This window comes from Malus domestica, chromosome 15 (assembly GCF_042453785.1).
Source record: "Malus domestica chromosome 15, GDT2T_hap1".
Taxonomy (NCBI): domain Eukaryota; kingdom Viridiplantae; phylum Streptophyta; class Magnoliopsida; order Rosales; family Rosaceae; genus Malus; species Malus domestica.
The window spans coordinates 1,091,980-1,113,356 of NC_091675.1; the positions used below are offsets into that span (position 1 = coordinate 1,091,980).

Here is a 21,377-nt window from a genome sequence, read left to right on the forward strand (position 1 = left end):
AATGACCAAAATAATGGATGATGGACAATCACATGGACAATTTCTATTGATTTTCAATCTTAGGATCAAATTAATGTGTTATGCAAATTTCAAAGACAATTTTGGCTAAAAAATAGTTTAAATGTAGCCATAGGAATACCATCCAAAGGATCCAGATCCTCTCCGGATCTCTCTCCGGACGCTTCATCTTCACCGTTGGTTGAGATCGTGCGGCCAGAAATTTTTTAATCTTCCCTCCTCCCAAAATTTTTACCCCTTTGACGCCCTCCTCTGCCTGACTCTCTCTCTCTCTGTGCCCCTCGCTTCATCCTGTCTCTCTGGAACTCCCTCTCTCCGAGACCCTTGCCTTTCTTCAATCATCGTGGTCGATCTCATCCAAAAGCAATATGGCTTTTGGTGACAAAGTATGAACGGTGGAATTGTTTTGTTCACCAAAAAAAAAAAAAAAAGTATGAACGGTGGATGGCATAAACCCGATCGATGTTGCAGCCGGAGCCCCATCTTCCGGTCACACCCATCATCGCCGACATCCTCTCTCTCGACCCATTTTCTTCACAGCGGCGAAGACACCAAGCAGGTGAGTTAGTTTCCTATTCTAATTTGAATTTTATCGGATTTTTATTTCCTACCCGAAAATGATTTCCTTTTTCGATTAGGTTTCGGATTCGCTGTGTATATAAGTAGGAGATATTCAGTGTTGGATTGCATATTAGAATTTTAGAATTTTTAATTGCAGTTGGTTGTCCGATTCCTGCGGCCATGGGATCCCAGCCCCTGCCTTCTGCTTCTGATGAGCAGTTGGCATCAAAACTCCTCCTCATCAATGATCTGCCTGATGGCGTATTGGTTGAAATCCTTTGCCGACTTCCTTACAAATACGCTCGTCGAAATAAGCGTGTGTGCAAGCGGTGGTTGGCTCTCATCTCTAATTCTTATTTTGCTGCCCGCATTTTATGCATGCAAATTGATAGGAACAAACCCATTACGCTGCTGCGTACTCTCTTGTTCTCGAACACTACCGCCAAACCTTCCCCCGCCGGATTCACCTTTCGTCATATCATCTTCGATGCTCTGCTTTGGAAAACAAGCATTGCAGCTCTTCACCTCATCCCGCGGTTTAAAGGCACAAAAGAAAAGCTAGTGGTGGCCATGTATAATGACTTAGTTTTGTGCTGCCTGACCAAGGATGATCCACATAAATACTACATATGCAATCCAAACGCCCGGCAATGTGTTGCCCTTCCTCCCGCCCCCCCCACACCACAAGATCGCACAAGTGGGATTCATCTGCGATCCCTACTATGCCAGCCAAGAACAAGATAATGGTGGCAGTACTGGTACTAGTATAACCACCAATGATGAGTATCGGTGCAGGGTTGTGCGAATTATTCAACTTGGAAACTATTTATCTCAATTTAAGGTGGACATCTTCTCTTCAGAAACTGGTGAATGGAGAGAATCAGTTGTATCATGTCCACAACAAGGTATTAGTTTTGATTTCACCTTCAACCGTCCAGGCATTGCTTACAATGGAAAGTTGTATTGGCCGAGTTATGGTGGCGTTATCGGGTTTGATCCGTTTGCACCGCACAACGGTAACTATGGGTGTCGGTTCATTGAGTTTGATGAGCCTTTGGACTATACAAAAACGGTTGCGTGTCTAGGGATTTGCCGAGGGCGCCTGCGGATGTGCCAATTACAGACGTGGATGCCACCAGAAACATTTTCTAATCCCTATAATGATGGTCGCCCTCTCATTGTATGTGTCTCGGAGTTGAAAGAAGATGAGGCAGCCGGAGGAGGAAGAGTCAAATGGTGTTTGATACACAAGGCTTCCTTGGACGAATTGGATGTGGGGAAGCATGATTTCCTCAACGATTGTATAAGATTGCGCTACAAGATTCGGGTGCTAGCAGTGGACCCGAATGATGGGGATATTTTATACTTGGAGATGGGTGGACACATAATCAAATGCAACATTCAAGCAAGAACTTTAGAGAAACCTAGAGGTCAAAGGTATGGTCGTAACACTTTTGATTTTTGGCCTTGGAGAGACGTCTGGACATATGTGATTCCATGTTGGCCAACGCCATTGCCTAGAGTTGGACTGCCGCCGCTGTCCAGAAAAAGAAAAAGAGAAGAAAAACAGGCTGCCATAGTCTCCTAGCTAATTTATTTTGATTACTACAGTGACTTATTTTCTGAATTTTTCGGTCACATCATGATGTATTAAACTAAACCGTTTTTGTTAAAACATGTTTTGGCCATTCTACATTTCCTTCTCCGATGAGGCGGCTAAGAATGTTGTATGACGAAAATACATTAATCACAATTTAATGGACAAAGAGGTGTATCCGTAGGGATAGGGTGAACACTAATATTATGCTTCTTTCATCATCTTGTAAGGTAAGAGTTATTTTCCGAGAAATGCTACAAGGTTGTAGAGAAAATTGTTCATAAGTGGAAAGTGGAAAACCCGGGTCAACATTCTAATCATAAGTTTTCGATCCTACTATGAATAAAGACTTGTATAACATTAGTACACCGCAATTGTAATGTTTAAATAACATAATGTCATGTGTAAATTTATCTCTACAAAATAATGGATGAATAGCACGAACGTTGTATTAACAGTGTACTGTATTACGGAAGCTGCTCTAGTGTATTTGGTTTATGACCCTCATTTCACTTAATTCCATTACTAAAATATCAATGCTTTACTGAGTTTTGTATCTATGATATATCAAGCTAATTTTCAAACAAACAGAGCAGAAAGCTCTGTTTCTTTTTCTTTTGTTTCTATTTGTGTTGTGTGAGAGAAATGACTCAGTGGTGTATGCAAAGTACCAATAACTGCAAAGCACTGCAGCAAACACCAACTCCAATGGGGCCACGACAATGAGATGGCGTGTTCTTTGGCGCTAGTGAATCAAAATGAAGACTAGTCCAACAACTGCAACTTTCAATCCTCCTTCCAAATCTCCACAATCGCCTCATACTTGATAGCATCGTCCTCGTTCGCTGTTAAGGGGTGAGATTGAAAAATTGAAAACCGAAAAAAATTGAATTGAATAACGAATCAAAGTTTGAAAAAAACCGTATAAAAATTATTGGTTCATTTTTGATTTTGTTGATTAAAAAACCAAACCGAATTAAATGAAATATATATTAATTTTATTTATTTATGTTTGTTATTTATTATCTAATCCAAACTTCAAACCAATCATTAACCCAATTTAGGCTCAAATATGTTGAAAGTCAAACTTTAAGTCCAAATATGTTAAAAAGTCTTATTACCTAGAAACCCTAGCATGTCCTCTATATTGTATTTGTTTTATCCTCCTTTTTTTCTCCCCAGCCTCATCTTCTTTCTCTCCCTCTTCTTTTCTTGTATCATTCTCTCCCATTTCTCTCTCTTTTTCTTCTCCAATCTTCCTCTCTCTCATTTATTTCCCTTTTTTTTTCCCTTCCCTGCCGCATATTCTTTTCTCTCTTCTTTCCCTTTCTCTGTAACTCTGCCTCTTTCTTCTCACTCATCTTCTCTGTCACATCGCCCAATGGAAACTAAAGCTTAAGGAGTTGGAGGACTTAGAGGAGTCCAAGGACTCGGAGGAGTCAGAATTTAGGCGATCAATTGTTCCACTAGATTTGCTATTTCTTGGTGAGTGTAATGTCTCTGCAAACTTCTCGTGAAGACATCTCTTTACAGAGGCAAGATTCATAGAGGAGTGTATTGTTGAAACTACCTCATTCACAACACAAGGTGTATCCAAATAATTTATTTAAGGAGACGGAGGTTGGGGCTTACCCTCGAGAAGAAGAGCAAACTAAAGCTTGAGGAACTGGAGGACTCAGAGGTGTCAAAGGACTCGAAGGAGTCGGATCTTAGGTGATCATTGTGCTATGGGGAGGTAACTTTCAGAATGATCGTCTAACTCTGAATCCTCTGAGTCCTCCGGTTCCTCAAGCTTCAGTTTGCTATGCTTCATAAGGTAAGCCCCAACCTCCGTCTCTTGAAAAAAATTCTATGTATACATCTATTGTTGTTATCCCATTGTGAGACACAGTGTACTCCTCCACCCCCTTAGAAACAATAATATCTTTGACTTTCAACGATCGGAGAAAAAACTCTCAATGCTAAGAGAATCGCTCTCTGATCCTCTGCATCTTAGTTTACTTGAAGCGTTTTTGGTACATTATGTCTCTATTTCGATCTTTGGGTTCTTATCCGCTCTGGATCGTATAAGAACCCAAAGATAAAAAAGAGAGATGGAATCAACCGAAAGCGCTTCAAGTAAACTAAGACGCAGAGGATCAGAGGATCAGAGGGCGGTTCTCCGATCGTTGAGAGATTTTTCTCCGATTCGTTAAGAGTCTCACAATGGGCTAATAATAATGGGTGTATCCAAAGAATTAATTTTTTTTCAGGAGACGGAGGTTGGGGCTTGCGAAACTAAAGCTTGAGGAGCCCGAGGACTTAGAGGACTCGGAGGACTCGGAAGATTCGGAGGTTAGGCAATCATTCTGAAAGTTAGCTCCTCACAGCAGAATGATCGCCTAAGCTCCGACTCCTCTGAATCCTTGGACTCCTCTGAGTCCTCCAACTCCTCAAGCTTTAGTTTGCTCGTTTTTCTCGAGTGTAAGTCCCAACCTCCGTCTCCTTAAACAAATTATTTGGATACACCTTGCGTTGTGGAAGAGGTAGTTTCAACAATACACTTTTCTGTGAATCTTGCCTCTGTAGAGATATGTCTTCACGGGAATTTGTAGAGACATTGCACTCACCAAGAAATAGCAAATCTAGTCGAACAATTAAACTAAACAAATCAAATTTCACAATCAAGCACATTAAGAAATAGCAAACCTAGTCGAACAAATGAAATTCATAATAAAACACACCAAGAGATAGCAAACCTAGTCAGACAAATGAAATTTCAGAATGGAATGCACCAAGGAATAGCAAACCTAGTTGAACAATTGAATTGAACAAATCAAATTTCAGAATCAAAAGCACCAAGAAATAGCAAACCTAGTCAAGCAAATGAAATTTAGAATCAAATGCACCAAGAGATAGCAAACCTAGTTAAACAGATGAAATTTCAGAATGAAACGCACCAAGAAATAGTTAACCTACTCGAACAAATGAAATTTCAAAATGAAACGCACCAAGAATAGTAGTTGAACAATTGAACTAAACAAATTAAATTTCATAATCAAACGCACCAAGAAATAGCAAACCTATTCGAACAAATCAAATTTCAGAAACTATAATATAGATATATGATCCAGATCAAATAAGAATACAAAGACCGGAAGAGAGACGAAATCTATCGAAAAAAATTCAAGTAAACTAATGAGAGCTTATTCTCCAATCGTTGAGAGCTTATTCTATGAGAGGAAATGGGAGAGATGAGAGAGTCTTTTTTCTCAAAGATGGAATGGGAGAGATTGCCAGATTGGAGAGAGAGAGAGAAGCAATAGTGACGGTTACAACGTCGAGTATAAGAGCTCCAAGAGCCTAGTTGACTAGGCAAATTTCTTTTGTTGAAATGGATTGGAGAGAGAACGTGAGAACCAAAAGTGATGGTTACAAATGTACAACGTCGAGTATACCAGCTCCAAAGCCTAGTTGATTAGGCAAATTCATTTTGTTGCCAAAAGATTTACTCTTTTTCTTCTTAGAGAATTCTAGGGTTTGCTAGAAGGTTTTTAGTAGGCCTGGCAATTCCTAACACGACACAACACGAAATTAACAGGTGTTCGGGTCGACACAATAACGAATTGGGTGGTTATCGGGTAACCCAATAAGCACCTGTTAAGATAACGGGTTGGTTCGGATACACGTAGGTAATACGATACACAATAAGCAAAATATTAATTTTATAATTATATAACCCTAAAAAATACTATAATAATTATACATATATATATATATATATTAATTTAACAATTTTATACCCCTAAAAATTATAAAAATTATATATATATATTAAATTAAATTTAAAAAATTGGTGACCATTGGATCGGCTTAAATATACATACCATTCAATTTCTTAAGTGTTATACGTACATAATAAATAAATTTAAATCTACTTAATAAATATATATATATACCATTGAACTTGATGGGATACGAATTCTACAAAACTAATTTCAACAATCCAACCGTCAAACTTGTTTGTATATGCTTCGAGATCGCATCAGCAAAATATCGCAAAAAACAAACATTCAGAGATCAAGTAACGGGATAAAACTTTTCGACGATTATAAAACGAAAAATCACGATTTAACGGTTATTTTAACTCCGATTTTGATTATTTTTTATAGCTACACTCCTCGATCCTATATGAATACAATGAATGAATTTGATCTTCAATTTAAAATATTTACACTAGTGGATACCACACAATCTTATGTTATACTTGATGAAAGTATAAATAAACTCTAAGTGTTAGTGAATCTATCGTTTTGATGGGATACGCATCCTACAAAACTAATTTTAACAATCCAACCGTCAAACGTATTTGTATATGCTTCGAGATCGCATACACCAAAAATCGCAAAAAACAAACATTCAGAGATCAATGAACGAGACAAAACTTTTCGACGGTTATAAACAAAAAATCACGATTTAACGGTTATTTTAACTTCGATTTTGATGTTTATTTTACAGCTACACTCCTATATGAATACAATGAATTAATTCAATCTTCAATTTAAAATTTTTACACTTGTGGATACCACAAATCTTATGTTATACTTAATGAAAGTATAAATAAACTCTAAGGGTTAGTGAATCTATCGTTGTAATGGGATACGCATTCTATGAAACTAATTTCAACGATTCAACCGTCAAACTTGTTTGTATATGCTTCGAGATCGCATACGCCAAAAATCGTAAAAAATAAACATTAAGAGATCAAGTAACAAGACAAAACTTTTCGACGGTTATCAACGAAAAATCACGATTTAATAGTGATTTTAACTCCGATTTTGATGATTTTTTTACAGCTACACTCCTTGACCCTATATGAATACAACGAATGAATTCAATCTTCAATTTAAAATATTTACACTAGTATGTTATACTTAATAAAAGTATGAATAAACTCTTTTAAGTGTTAGTAAATCTATTGTTTTGATGGGATATGTATTATACGAAACTAGTTTCAACGATCCAACCGTCAAACATGTTTGTATATAGTTCGAGATCGCATACGCCAAAAATTGCAAAAAACAAACATTTAGAGATCAAGTAATGGATAAAACGTTTTGACGGTTATAAAACAAAAAATCACTATTTATATTTAACGGTTATTTTAACTCCGATTTTGATTATTTTTTAGAGTTACACTCCTTGATCCTATATGAATACAATGAATAAATTCGATCTTCAATTTAAAATATTTACACTAGTGGATACCACAAATCTTATGTCATACTCAATGAAAATATAAATAAACTCTAAATGTTAGTGAATCTATGTGATGGGATACACATCCTACGAAACTAATTTCAACAATCTAACCGTCAAACTTGTTTGTATATGCTTCGAGATTGTATACACCAGAAATCGCAAAATACAAACATTCAAAGATCAAGTAATGGATAAAACTTTTCGACGATTTTAAACGAAAAATCACTATTTAACAGTTATTTTAACTTCGATTTATTTCCCTTTTTTTTCTTGTCATCATTCTCTCCCATTTCTCTCTCTTTTTCTTCTCCAATCTTCCTCTCTCCCATTTATTTCCCTTTTTTTTCCCTTCCTTGCCGCATATTCTTTTCTCTCTTCTTTCCTTTCCTTTGTAACTCTGCCTCTTTCTTCTCACTCATCTTCTCTGTCACATCGTCCAATGGAAACTAAAGCTTAAGGAGTTGGAGGACTTAGAGGAGTCCAAGGACTCGGAGGAGTCAGAATTTAGGCGATCAATTGTTCCACTAGATTTGCTATTTCTTGGTGAGTGTAATGTCTCTGCAAACTTCTCGTGAAGACATCTCTTTACAGAGGCAAGATTCACAATCAAGATAATATAAGCAAGATAATATAAATTCTTTTTTTTCTAACAAAAAAATTAAAAGGAGATTAGCTATTCTCACCACCACTGCCAGGACACATATAAATTTATTTTCACAATCAAGATTCTAACCCAATCTTTTAAATAGTATATGAATTCACCACAACACATGTATGAAAATATAGCTTTTAGAAGGCTAGAAATTTGAGCATGCAAATTTTCACCCTTTATGAAATTACATGACTAATATCAATTAAAAGTTTGGCAGTATAAAAATGCATGTTAAGAAATACTTGAATTATGATGAAGTATTATCTACTATTGAGGGAGCATCACTTGTCAAAACATGAGAGTCCAACATGAGTTTAAAAGATTTTGAATTTCTTCACTCATGAATCAACAATTAATTTTGAGTTGGATGATTTTGTTATGATATTATATTAAAGTTAAATTATTCACGTAGCTGACCTAATATTCTAATTAGAGTTAAGTTGTTTATGTGTTAATCTAACATATTTAACGATTTTATGTGCTCTCACATTACCAAATACTCACAAATAGACATTAATGTTATCGTTATTAAACTATCAAAGATAGACAATTGATGTTAACGTCATTAAACTATCAAAGATACTTATACAACGTGTTTTTCCCTTCCAAAATGGCAATTAGATTACTAAATAATAATTGTTTAGAAAAGAATCATAATTAAGTGGTGACATCCGTAGTTGTCTGCTCCCCCGCACACTCTCGTTTCTCATACAAATCGTGTCGGGCCAAAAATCCCTCCCCAATACGTTCACCTTTTTATTTTCCTTTTCTTTTTATTTCCACCCCGTTTAATTTCTCCCGCGGCGCACTTTATACAGCCGACCTTCCCAATTTTCCTACTCAACGCTGACGTGCTCACTTCACTCCCTTCGTCGAATCCATTAACGCCACCGCGGTAGAGCTCCGCCGCACACAGGTCTGACCTCCGCCACCCCTCTCTTTTACTCCCAGTAGGCCTTAGTAACTGGATGAAAAACCGTAGGTAGATTTCGTATTTTTTAATTCTTTTTTTCTTCTTCTGTATTTTCAATGGTAGAATTTCTCGATTGAGGACTTAGAGTAGAGGGAGGCCATTGGCAGAATGCGGAGAGGAGCTTACTCGTTGGCAGAAGCTTATCGAGGATTTGAATTTTGCAAGTTTTAGAATTGTGAATGTTTGTGTTTGTCTGCGATTTGATGGGTGTTCGGATTTCTAGGGGTGGTTTCAATTTATGATGATTGTAGCTGCATTGCTCAAGGGCGGGGTGCATGTGAATCATGAGCCTTAATTTTTTGACAATAGAGAAGTGGAAGGTGATGATTGGTTTCCCTGATTTGGGCACTGAAGCTGGATTAGGGTTATGAACGACTCCGTTTTCGTAAAAAGATATGGTTGACAAAATTGATGGGAAGGAGAAGAAGTCCGGCCTTAAGATAAGATCGAAGTTTGTCGAGGCGAATATGGTTGATTCTGAGGATGATGAGCCAATTGGGTCACTGTTGACGTTGAAGAGGCAGACAAACCCTAAGAAGGTTAAGGGTGGCGGCGAAAGGGGCAAGAAGGTTGACGATGAAGAAGATGATTTGGGGTGCCTGGATGATACTTTGGCAAGTTTGAGGAAGAAGTTGAAGGGTCCCAAGAAAGATTATGGGACTGGAACTATGAGGGGAAGGAGTTTTGCTTTGGATAGTGTACAGTCTGCGGAGCGGTACTCTAATGGGCATGTGGACGACGGGGGTTTGGATGGAAAATCGGTGTCAAGGGTTTTAGAGAAAGATCCTGTTATGGGTGATGATGGATCTGATGTGACTATCGGTATAGAGGTAGAAAACAAGCTTAATGGAAAGGGAAAGAGACCCAAGATTTCAGGGTCTCTGGGATTTGGGGAAGGTTCTAATTGCCTTTTGGATCATCATCCGGAAGATTCATTATCAGCATTTTCCCGGAAGTCACAATCTGGTTTGATTATGAATTCTCGTGCCTCTTCAAGTCCTAAAGAGAAGAGTGGTTCTAAGGTTTTGGAGGATGGGTTGAACACCATGCCTTTGGCTGGTTCAAATCCATTGGATTCAGCCTCTGATCTGTAAAGAAGATGAAAGTCAAAGTTTTGATGACAGATTTTGTCAAGCCTCTAACCGTCACAGGGAAAATCAAGAGACATTCAACGATAAAAAGCATAAAAGGCCCTACAAAGTCGTTTCAGAAGATCGAGTTCCTATCTACTCACATTCAGGATTTGATTCCAAATTGATTAACAATGAAGCCATAGTGGATCCTTCTGGTTCAAATTTTCAAGAGGGACCATGCAGACGAAGTTAATGATGGAGACAAAAAACATTTGACACAGGAAATGCAAACTTTTGAGGATGGATTGAAGAACTGCTCTATGGGAGGTTCCATTCAGTACAAGATGTTTTGGGTAGATGCACCTCAGCTGCAGACTGTGCAACCTCTTCTCCAGCTCGGAAAGGAATTCTGCGGCCTCGTTATAATGATGATCTTCTGGATAAGTCATGTGAAGATATGTCGGAGGACAAACAGTTGGTGTCCTCGTTACATCTACAACAGAACTCCTTGACTGATTCCATGTCAAGATTGGGGATGAGCTTGGTTCTGATTGGTGTCCAAAGTTTTCCCAGCGTACTCAACATCAGTTGTCGAACTTTGCCTCCAACAATCTGGGGATGGAAGACACCCGCAGTAATTGTAATGGTCTAATTTCTTACACTAAGAATCCTGGCCTTGCTTCTGGTCCTTTGCGGGAGGAAAATGATGTGCCAAATCATGATCATCTTATCACTAGTGAAGAGGCTGATGAAAATGAGAGTTTCCCAGAAGATACAGTATCTCTACCAGATGTTGAAAACAAAAACACTAAGCTATCAGCTGTCCAGCGTGTGGGGTGCATTGTTAAAAAGCGTAGGCATGGAGACATGGCTTACGAGGGGGATGCTGATTGGGAGGTATTGATAAATGATCAAAGTTTGGATAGTGACAATTTGAGAGTGAAGTTTGACTCCTCTTCAAGTATCGGTACAGAGTCTGAAAGTGGTGAGGCTGCAGCAGTGTCTACTGGTCTTAAAGCTCATGCAGTTGGTCCTGTTGAGAAGATCAAATTCAAGGAGATCTTGAAGCGCAGAGGTGGGGTTCAGGACTATTTGGAATGCAGGTTAGTAGTTAATTCTGAAATCTGCATATGATATGGGTTTCTTGTACGAATTGCAGTCTTTCAGAAATTTGTACTTGATACTAATTATAGCTGTTACTTTATCCATTTTACTTGATAATTCTTACTAATTATTCAAATGTTTTGGTTTTCTGTCGCATCCAACTAATGCTAAGTTCTGTTTGGAGGGTCGAGTTTTCTTTTTAAATTTTGATGCCGCTTTGCTTAAGTTGACATTAATAAAATTGATGGTATATTTATGTTTGTATTAGTGGCATTTTGGTTTAGATATTTTTTTTTCTCTTCTTTAAGTGGTTGTGTCCAAGTTTTGAGGTGTGGTCTTCTCTTCTTTTGAATGAAAATATTGTATCAATTTTTCAATGTAGTTCAAAATTTTTTTTCTTCTGGTTTAATTGTTTTGCCTGATAAGCTCTATCTTGTTTAGTTAAGCACTGCTTGGTGCAATACAGGAATCAGATCCTTGCTCTGTGGAATAAAGATGTTAGTCGAATTTTGCCTCTCGCTGACTGTGGGGTAACAGATACTGCTTGTGCGGATGAACCACCTCGTGCTTCCCTAATTAGGGATATTTATACATTCCTCGATCTCAGTGTAAGTCTATAAAGCCTTTTATGGATTTTTATATGTTCCAAGTTCAATATTGATCAGTCTTCTTCTTCTTCTTCTTTTCCTAGTGTCTTTTCATTCTTGCATTTCCTAGGGAGGGATTGCAGTATTAGCTTGTCTTATCTTTCTAATGTATGAAAACCTGGACAGGGCTATATAAATATTGGGATTGCTCGTGAGAAGGATAAAGCGGAATCTGATCCCAAGCATGACTATAAAATTCTGAGAGAAAAAAATTTTGAGGAAATTTTTGGGGTTTCAGTTGCTGATTCAGAGGATGGAGTTTCCTTTATCACAGGCCAGGTTAAGAGTTCTAAAACTAAAATTGATGCGAAGAGTGGTGTCATAATTAAAAGCGACAAATTGACTCAGGAAGTCACAAAAGACAACGGGCTTGTAACCACAGCGGCATTGGAATTGTCCAATACAAAAAACCATGCTGAGTTTGAGGCTGATCACCCGGAAAACACCAGTGTTGATGCAAGGTTACAAAGTAAATTGGACAACATGGATGTTTCAAGTATTTATCCAATTAGTGAGACATTGGGTGATGGAGGCATCCCTCATGAAACTCCAGAGTTAAAGAATGTATCACACAGTACTCAGTGTGCATCACAAGATCATGCAGTGAGGAATAATAATCCGCAATGCTGTCCGGAAGTGAAAAAGAAAATCATTGTCATAGGTGCTGGTCCTGCTGGATTAATTGCTGTATGCAACTTGCAACGTCAGGGCTTTTCAGTCACTATATTGGAAGCTAGGAGTAGGATAGGGGGCCGTGTTTATACAGACAGGTTATCTCTATCAGTTCCTGTGGATCTTGGTGCTAGCATTATAACGGGTGTTGAAGCTGATTGGGCGACTGAAAGACGACCAGACCCCTCCTCTTTGGTTTGTGCACAGCTGGGCCTTGAGTTGACTGTCTTAAACAGTGATTGCCCTCTTTATGACATTGCAACAGGTGACAAGGTTCCTGCAGATCTGGATGAAGCATTGGAAGCAGAGTTCAACAGCCTTCTTGATGACATGGTATTGCTTGTTGCACAGGAGGGAGAACAGACAAGAATGTCTCTCAAGGAAGTTTTGTAATATGCCCTCAAGAGGCGTTGTATGGCAAAAACAGCGACCAGTGTTGAAGAAAAAGAACTGCATGGTTTAATGGATGGTTTCATTCTAAGGTCGTACCCAGTGCACAAGGCTCCCGCTTTACGCAGGGTCTGGGAGAGGTGAATGTCGGCTAGCCTTACCCCCATTTATGGAGAGGCTGCTCCCAAAAAAAAAAATTGATAGAGCTGAGAAAAGTTGTCAAAAGCTAGAGCTTTTGAGCCCTCTTGAGAGGAGGGTCATGGATTGGCATTTTGCCAATTTGGATTATGGTTGTGCTGCTCCACTGAAGGAGGTATCTCTCCCCAACTGGAACCAGGATGATGTTTATGGTGGCTTTGGAGGAGCTCACTGCATTATTAAAGGGGGTTACAGCACTGTTGTTGAGTCTCTTGGAGAAGGACTTCAAATTCACTTGAATCATGTAGTCACTGATATTTCATATGGCACCAAGGACGCTGGATTGAACACTAACCGGTATAACAAAGTCAAGGTTTCCACATCTAATGGCAGCGATTTTTCAGGAGATGCGATTTTGATTACGGTGCCTCTTGGGTGCTTAAAAGCAGAAACCATCAAATTTTCCCCACCATTGCCCCACTGGAAACATTCTTCCATCCTGCGGCTTGGGTTTGGAGTTCTTAATAAAGTAGTTTTGGAATTTCCAGGTGTCTTTTGGGATGATTCTGTGGATTACTTTGGAGCAACTGCTGAGGAAACAGAACTGAGGGGCCAGCGCTTTATGTTCTGGAATGTCAAGAAAACCGTCGGGGCTCCTGTTTTCATAGCCTTAGTGGTTGGTAAGGCAGCTATAGATGGGCAAAATATGAGCTCTTCTGAACATGTTACCCATGGGATAGTGGTTCTTCGTAAATTGTTTGGAGAGGCTTCAGTACCTGATCCTGTTGCAGCAGTTGTGACAGATTGGGGTAAGGACGGTGCCTACTCATATGTTGCTGTTGGAGCTTTGGGGGAAGATTATGATATACTAGGGAGACCTGTTGAGAACTGCCTATTTTTTTGCTGGTGAAGCTACCTGCAAGGAGCATCCTGACACTGTTGGTGATGCGATGATGAGTGGCCTCCGGGAGGCAGTGCGTATAATTGACATACTGACTACTGGAAATGATTACACAGCAGAAGCAGACGCCATTGCGGGTATTCAGAGACAATCAGATTCGGAAAGGGCTGAAGTTAGACACATAACAAGGAGACTTGATGCAGTTGAACTTTCATATGTCCTTTACACGAACAAGGAGGCCCTACTCCAGGACATGTTCTTTAATGCAAAGACTACCAAAGGAAGGTTGCATCTGGCCAAAGAGTTATTGAGTCTTCCTGTTGAAACCTTGAAGTCCTTTGCTCGCACCAAAGAAGGGCTGACTACTCTCAACTCGTGGATACTGGTAATTCTGCATCCATATTTATCATTGTTTATACCATATTTAGGGCCTCGTATTTAGATCTCGTACAAATACTCAGGGGACTTAAATGTAATTATGGGATAAAGGAAGGGGCAAATATGTAATAGAGGAGGAGCCCCTTATTCTATAAAAGGGGACTCCTACCCTCATTCTAGGGGGAGCCTCACTCTCATCCTCAGAGGCCAATTCCTAGGTCTCTCCTCATCCCTCTCAAAGCTTCCTCACATCCCCTAAGCTCTAAGCTCTCTCTTCCTCTTCAACAGAGAAATACAATACAATCAGTGTGGACGTAGCCCAAACCTTGGGGTGAACCACGATAACTCTTGTGTCAATTACATTTTATGCAGATTCACGGTCGGATTTACGTTGTTCCAAGATCTCCGGTTTTGTGCATCAACATTTGGCGCCGTCTGTGGGAAACGACACGAAAAGTTATGTCGGTTCTCTCTCGATTCTTCACCTCCACCGTGAATCTGCATAAACACCAAACCAAAATCTCAGATCTCGCTCTCTAGAAACCCAGAAATGGGGCCAGCGAAAAAGCCCAACTGAGAAATAAGGAGCCATTCTTAATCTCGCCAGCCCGAACTCACAACTTACAGCTCCATGCTTCAGAAAAATGAAGGTCCCCTGCTACCCTTCCGCGAATTCTCAGTCTGAAATCACAACTTGCAACTTTCAGTCTTCCATCTCTCAGGCTGGCGATTATCGACAAATTTCGCCAAACCCACCACCCATGTCTACCACTACCACAGCAACAGCTGGTTCCACGAATGCGCCAAGTGGTATGATCTCAACCGTCGCTTCATTGTCTCCTCCATAGACAGCGGAAGACAACGCGGTTTGTGCCCAATCATCACAAGCCGTATGATCAAATCCCCCGACTCTTCTCGGCCCTCTAGAAGTTCGGCAAACCTGCACAGACCACCCCACCGTCTCAACCCGAACCCAAATGCGAGCCCAAACCCGCAACTGGCAAACGCTTCAATCGACTCCTTGTTCGATCAGGCCACTCTGATCTGCAAGAGCATCGCGAGGAAGGTGTTCCTGCACGAATCATATCAGGAATACAATTTCTGTACGAAACTATGCCACATCAATTCGAAACCATGAGTTTTGCTGCAACCACCAAACTCCTCTTCAAAGTCCTCTGCTATGGCGATTATATCATTGTGGTCGGAGGTGGAGGGCCAAAGGTTCGACTCGGCAACCACAAAACTGACCAATCCCGACGCCCCCTGCCTCTCCGAGCTCGTCCACCACTTCCTCCAAGACGACGAGTCGTCCGCCGCTGGTTTTCCCGATAACGAGTCTGACTCGGACCAAGTCGACTCGGCCTCCGACGCGGACGCAATCAACTCCATCCTTAGGTCAGTGGCATCTTCTGAAGCGCAAGATTAGAGAACAAGGATGTGATCGACTCTATCCTTAGGTCCGTGGCACCTTCACGTTCGGGAAGAAGGACACGTCGACGGATCTGTACTCGATCTGTTCAGTCAAACAGAACAAGATTAGGAGCCATGCAATCGGGAATCAGGAAGTTGCTAGTGGAATCGATGACGGACTTCGTTTCGAACATGGTGGACAAGTCAGCGTACGCGCTGAGCGTCCCCGTATCGGTATTGGAGGCCTGCACGGCGTTGGTAGAGGAAGGCAGAATTCCGGTGCAGGTGGAGATCATAGAGGCGGGGTCGCAGCGGCAGAAGGAGATATCAGTTGCGATATATTGTTGCAGATTTGTGAGAATAGTGCTCCCAAAATTTACTGGCACGTAACCTTCGATTTTGTTAAAACCCAAATCAAGGGCGACGAGCTCTCCACCGCCATTGCGCTCCGGGATCTCGACACCTGTCAGGTTGTTATTCACCAAGTCAACTTGCTGGATAGACGGGAGGAGAAAGAACTAGAGCATCTGAAGTCTGAACTCTCTCTCTCCCTCCGCTGTCAACTCTCTTAGTCTCGCAGTCAACTCGGACAAGGGAAACAGCTAAGAAGCTTGTGGGCATTTCATTGCATCCATAACTAGCAAGAATGATGATGTTGAAAATAGAGCAAGCTTGTGCGAATACTATTGTTTTATGCGCTGGATCCCATTGTTTTTTATGAAGGAGAGAAACCGCCTGGTAGAGAGATTCTAGAAACATCTGCAAGAAATCTCCTTCTCAGTGATGGGACTAAAGTTGCTGTCAAGAACAAAGAAGGAGTGGAGACAGCGCAGGAGCCAGCATTACACACCACTTGGCCTTACGGATCAAGGACAGAGAATGAGTGGAGAGATAAAGAATAGCAAATGGTCATTGAGGTGGGGTTTCTGAAGACAAAGACATCGAGTGGGAGGCCACGTTCTTTACGTTATTTACATTTTTTACAGCTGGAGTACACCAGCTTGTGTTCAAACAGCAGAAACCAGGCTGAAAGAGAAAGGCAGTGGCGGACAAAGCAAAAAGAAAAGAGAAAGAAAAGGGAAAGTAAAAACAAAAGCAAGTGAGTGTGTCTGGAGGTGGAGAGATCAAAGAAAGGAACAGAAAAGAAAAAGATCATGTTGTTGGGAGAATATTTCGGAAAGCAGAAAAGGAGAAAGCAAAAGGAAAAGCAGAAAATGAAAAGAGAAAAGAAGAAAAGCAAAAGATCTTCCTATTATTATGATTCCTTATGTCTGCCAGATAAAGAACCAAAGAGAGTGCAGCAGAAAAACACTGCAAAAGCATGGAATAAGCACCCCACCAGAATGATGTAATTTATTTTCCTTATCTTTCGGACACATCTGTATAAACCCCATCAGAGGGTAAAATAAAAAAAAAAAAAAATAAAAAAAAAAAAAAAAAAAAAAGAAGAACAACGACAAGCCCAAAGTAAATGGGCTGGAATGTTGTGTAGAGGGCGAAAACCCATAAGCCCAAAATAGCTCCAACCAGACGATCAAAAGTACGCCCAGTACTCCAAATTATACATGAGCACTACTCATGTCATTCATACATAAACATTCATGAGCATCACTCATGACAATCATACATAAACATTCATGACCATCATTCATGACAACATTCATGAGCATCACTCATGTTAACATTCATGAGCATCACTCATGACAACATCCATGAGCATCACTCATGTTAATCAACATAAACATTCATGAGCATCACTCATGTCAAACAGCTTCAAAAGATTCATTTACAGAGCCCTAGCTTCAAAAGCTTCATTTACAAAAAAGCTCTAGCTTTAAAAGCTTCATTTACAGAGCTCTAGCTTCAAAGACTTCATTTACAGAGCTCTAGCTTCAAAGACTTCATTTACAGAGCTCTAGATTTAAAAGCTTCATTTACAAAAGCTCCAGTTTCGAAAGCTTCATTTACAGAGCTCTAGCTTCAAAGCTTCACTTGCAAAGCTTCACTTACAAAGCTTCAGTGCAGGGTATACAAATACCACATCCGAACAACCGCCACTTCGGCCCATACATGGATTCAATTTGAAGTCTCCAGCCAACAGACTCTATTGACCGAAGACTTGGGGGACTACATTATGTACCATATATTAGGCCTCAATTGGGCCTCATAAAAAATACTTGGGGGACTCTAGCCCATCACTTATGTATTGAGGAGTGAGCCCTTATTCTATAAAAGGGACTCCCTCACCTTCATTAGAGAGAAACGCCGCCAGCTGAGCAACCGCCTCGCCGCGAGCATCAACTCTAGCCCATCATTTATGTATTGAGGAACGAGCCCTTATTCTATAAAAGGGACTCCCTCACCTTCAAACGCCACAAGCCGAGCCAACCAAGGCAACACAAGCTACAAGCAGAGCGGCCTCGCAACATGTGCTACTTCTAGTTGAGCATCATTTCAGATTGGGCACCGCCTCATATCAAGCATTAGTTCTAGACGACATCTAGTTACTTCGGCCCACACATGGACTGAATTTCAAGTCTCCAGCCAAAAGACTCTCTTGACTGAAGACTTGGGGGACTACTGTTTATACCATATTTAGGGCCTCGTATTTAGATCTCGTACAAATACTCAGGGGACTTAAATGTAATTATGGGATAAAGGAAGGGGCAAATATGTAATAGAGGAGGAGCCCCTTATTCTATAAAAGGGGACTCCTACCCTCATTCTAGGGGGAGCCTCACTCTCATCCTCAGAGGCCAATTCCTAGGTCTCTCCTCATCCCTCTCAAAGCTTCCTCACATCCCCTAAGCTCTAAGCTCTCTCTTCCTCTTCAACAGAGAAATACAATACAATCAGTGTGGACGTAGCCCAAACCTTGGGGTGAACCACGATAACTCTTGTGTCAATTACATTTTATGCAGATTCACGGTCGGATTTACGTTGTTCCAAGACCTCCGGTTTTGTGCATCAACAATCATCATTCAATCAAATATGAATTCACAATATGTTGACTCACACATATTTTGTTGTTGATAGCATCCAATGTTTGCTTTCTCGGAGATTTTGTTTTTCTTAGGGTATAAATTTCCTTACTACAACAGGACTCGATGGGGAAGGCTGGGACTCAACTCTTGCGGCATTGTGTTCGGCTCCTTGTGCTTGTTTCAACGGACCTACTGGCTGTGCGCTTATCTGGTATTGTCTCTTTATTTCTCAATCTTTATCTACTGGCATTCCTATGTGCATTAATGGGTATCATAATCATTAGAATGTATTTCTTCAAAATTAGTTAATCTCTTGTTTGTTGTTGCAGGCATTGGGAAAACTGTACGAGAAAAAGTTTGTGTACATACGAGCCGTGATATACGTGCCATAGCTAGTCAGCTGGTTAATGTGTGGCTTGAAGTTTTCCGCAAGGAAAAAGCTTCCAATGGTGCGTTGAAGTTGTCAAGGCAAGCAACTGCTGCAGATGCATTGAGGAGAAAACCAATTAGAGATCCATCTTCTGGTAAGCTGCCTCTACGCACATTTCATGGTTGTTTAGAGCACAAAGGAAGCTTACAGGATTCAGCATCCACCGCAAGCCATTTGCCTTTGAATGCAAATGGTAAGAAAGTGAATGGCAAACCCATTAAGGGTGAAACAGCAAATTCCTCAAAATCGGAGATTAATTCATCAAGGTTTCGAGGTTCAACTGGCAGACCACATTCTGAGCTAAAGGAGAATGACGTTGCTGTGACAGAAGCGGAACGAGCTGCCATTGCTGCTGCTGAAGCAGCCCATGCAGCAGCACGTGCAGCTGCCGAGGTTTGTTCCCCTTGATTCTACTCAAATTAGTGTGATACTGCCTATCCCCTTCCTATTTGTGCCACTTTGTTCTGCAGGAATTTAGTTATCGTTGTTCATTGTAGGCATATGCATCTTCAGAAGCCAAGAGTGGTACTCTGCTTCTGCTTCCCAAGATTCCCTCAACTGGATGAGTATGATTTTAGGAGGAAGTGGTCAGGTGGTGTTTTGGGTAGACAAGATTGTATATCAGAAATAGACTCAAGAAACTGCAAAGTTAGGGACTGGTCTGTTGATTTCTCTGCCGCTTGCGTCAATATTGATAGTTCAAGAATGTCAGTCGATAATCTCTCCCAGCAGAGCAATCCAAATGAGACTGGTAGTCAAACAAATTTCAGAGGGCACTCAGGAGAGAGTGCTGCTGTTGACAGCAGTATTTATACAAGAGCATTGGTTGATACAGCTGGTAGTGCCGGGATAAAGGATTATCATGCCATTGAGATGTGGCAATCTCAAGCAGCTGCAGTAGACCCTGATTTCTTCCATCCAGAACCGTTTATATGTGATGAGGAAGATTCAAATACGGCTTCAAGAAAACACTGCTGGAAGCATGAAGGACCTGTAAATGAGGGCTCTGTTTCCCAAGTTACTGTGAACAAGGAGTCATTAAAAAATCATCATCGAGGAGCAGATAATATTAAGCAGGCTGTTGTCGGGCATCATTGCTTATGCCCCTTTATAAAGCTGAAAAGATAGATAGAGAGGGATACGAGTCAATCATGAAGAAAAGTGCTACCAAAGTTGGTCGTTTTTCATTTTTCCTTCCTGACATACTAAACAGAAAATATACCATGCTTTCCAGTCAAATTTTGTTGCAATTTTGTTGAGCTCAGTTTTGCAACTATTCCTATTGTTTTTATTTACAGTCTTAAATTTTTGGGGAACTCAATTTCAACTGACAAATTTTTGTGTGCAATTCATATTTTGAAATAAATTTACAGCAAAAATTGTTTCCGTTTCCACTCCGTGGTTCAAGAACTGGTTCACCATTTCTTTCTATAGGCCTACATGGTATCTTTTTCTGTGGTTGTCAATTTGCTTGTCTAGGTTGCAGAGCCTTTGGGAGCAATGGTAGTGGGAGCGCCCTTGGAGGATGCTCGACATCTTGCTCCACGATAAGCTAGAATGCGGCAAGATGCTGAAGCTCAGGTATGTGCAGTTTCTTCACCTTTTTACCAATGTTTTACTACATTGAATTTATATGTTCCATAGGTGAGCTGTTTCTTTTGCTTTTACCATTTCTTGTTGTCCATTTTGAGGGATTCATTCATTGATATATATATATCTATATATATATATATATATATATATATATATTATTACTATGACTCATTAAGTGAAACCAAATGCACTATATTGCAGGGCTGATTGAGTAAAAATGAAATTTCAACTGACAAATTTTTGTGTCCATTTGATTATTTCGAAATGAATTTACAGCAAAAATTGTTTCCATTTCCATGCCGTGGTTTAAGAACCGGACTACTTTTCTGTGTTTTTATGCATCATATGACAAAATGGTTCACTATTTCTTTCTATAGGTTTACATAGTAACTGTTTCTGTGGTTATCAATTTGCATGTCTAGGTTGCAGAGCCTTTGAGAGCAATGGCTTGTTCTAGTCACAATTATGGTGGGAATGTGATCGTACTGCATGTTATTATTGTATATATATTGCTTGCAGATATATGTATATTGTTGTGTATATTGCATGAGTTACATGACAAAAGTACAATTTAATTTAAGGAAAACTAGTGAAAATAGCTTGAAAATTTTGAGT

At 40.1% G+C, this 21,377-nt stretch overlaps 3 protein-coding genes across 4 annotated transcripts; all 3 read left to right on the top strand.

The window, feature by feature from the left end:
* The first annotated feature begins 271 nt into the window (after nt 1-271).
* Nucleotides 272-2,345, top strand: LOC114821572 (uncharacterized). 2 transcript variants are annotated; one of them, XR_011576595.1, is made up of 2 exons: nt 272-577; nt 737-2,274. XR_011576595.1 is itself a non-coding variant. In XM_029094282.2 (2 exons), the coding sequence occupies exon 2, from the start codon at nt 1,187-1,189 to the stop codon at nt 2,165-2,167; it is 981 nt and encodes a 326-aa protein (XP_028950115.1). In that variant the 5' UTR covers nt 288-577; nt 657-1,186; the 3' UTR covers nt 2,168-2,345. The 2 variants fall into 2 exon arrangements, 1 of the variants encoding a protein (XP_028950115.1); XM_029094282.2 differs by having other exon boundaries at nt 288-577; nt 657-2,345.
* A 7,092-nt stretch (nt 2,346-9,437) lies between these two features.
* Nucleotides 9,438-10,199, top strand: LOC139192093 (uncharacterized). Its single transcript, XM_070813385.1, has one exon. It carries the CDS (start codon nt 9,438-9,440, stop codon nt 10,134-10,136), a length of 699 nt encoding a protein of 232 aa, XP_070669486.1. The 3' UTR covers nt 10,137-10,199.
* Nucleotides 10,200-10,682: 483 nt separating this feature from the next.
* LOC103413858 (lysine-specific histone demethylase 1 homolog 3-like) lies at nt 10,683-20,563 on the top strand. The gene is given in 10 exon segments (XM_070813387.1): nt 10,683-11,218; nt 11,686-11,827; nt 11,993-13,023; nt 13,106-13,961; nt 13,963-14,352; nt 18,857-18,950; nt 19,069-19,562; nt 19,667-19,725; nt 19,727-20,253; nt 20,256-20,563. Coding segments are annotated over 10 exon segments (4,251 nt in total). The 5' UTR covers nt 10,683-10,733; the 3' UTR covers nt 20,429-20,563.
* Nucleotides 20,564-21,377: the final 814 nt, after the last annotated feature.

Coding starts and splice junctions, on each gene's coding strand:
- LOC114821572 (XM_029094282.2), top strand. CDS start 1,187: ATGATCCACATAAATACTACATATGCAATCCAAACGCCCGGCAATGTG.
- LOC139192093 (XM_070813385.1), top strand. CDS start 9,438: ATGGTTGACAAAATTGATGGGAAGGAGAAGAAGTCCGGCCTTAAGATA.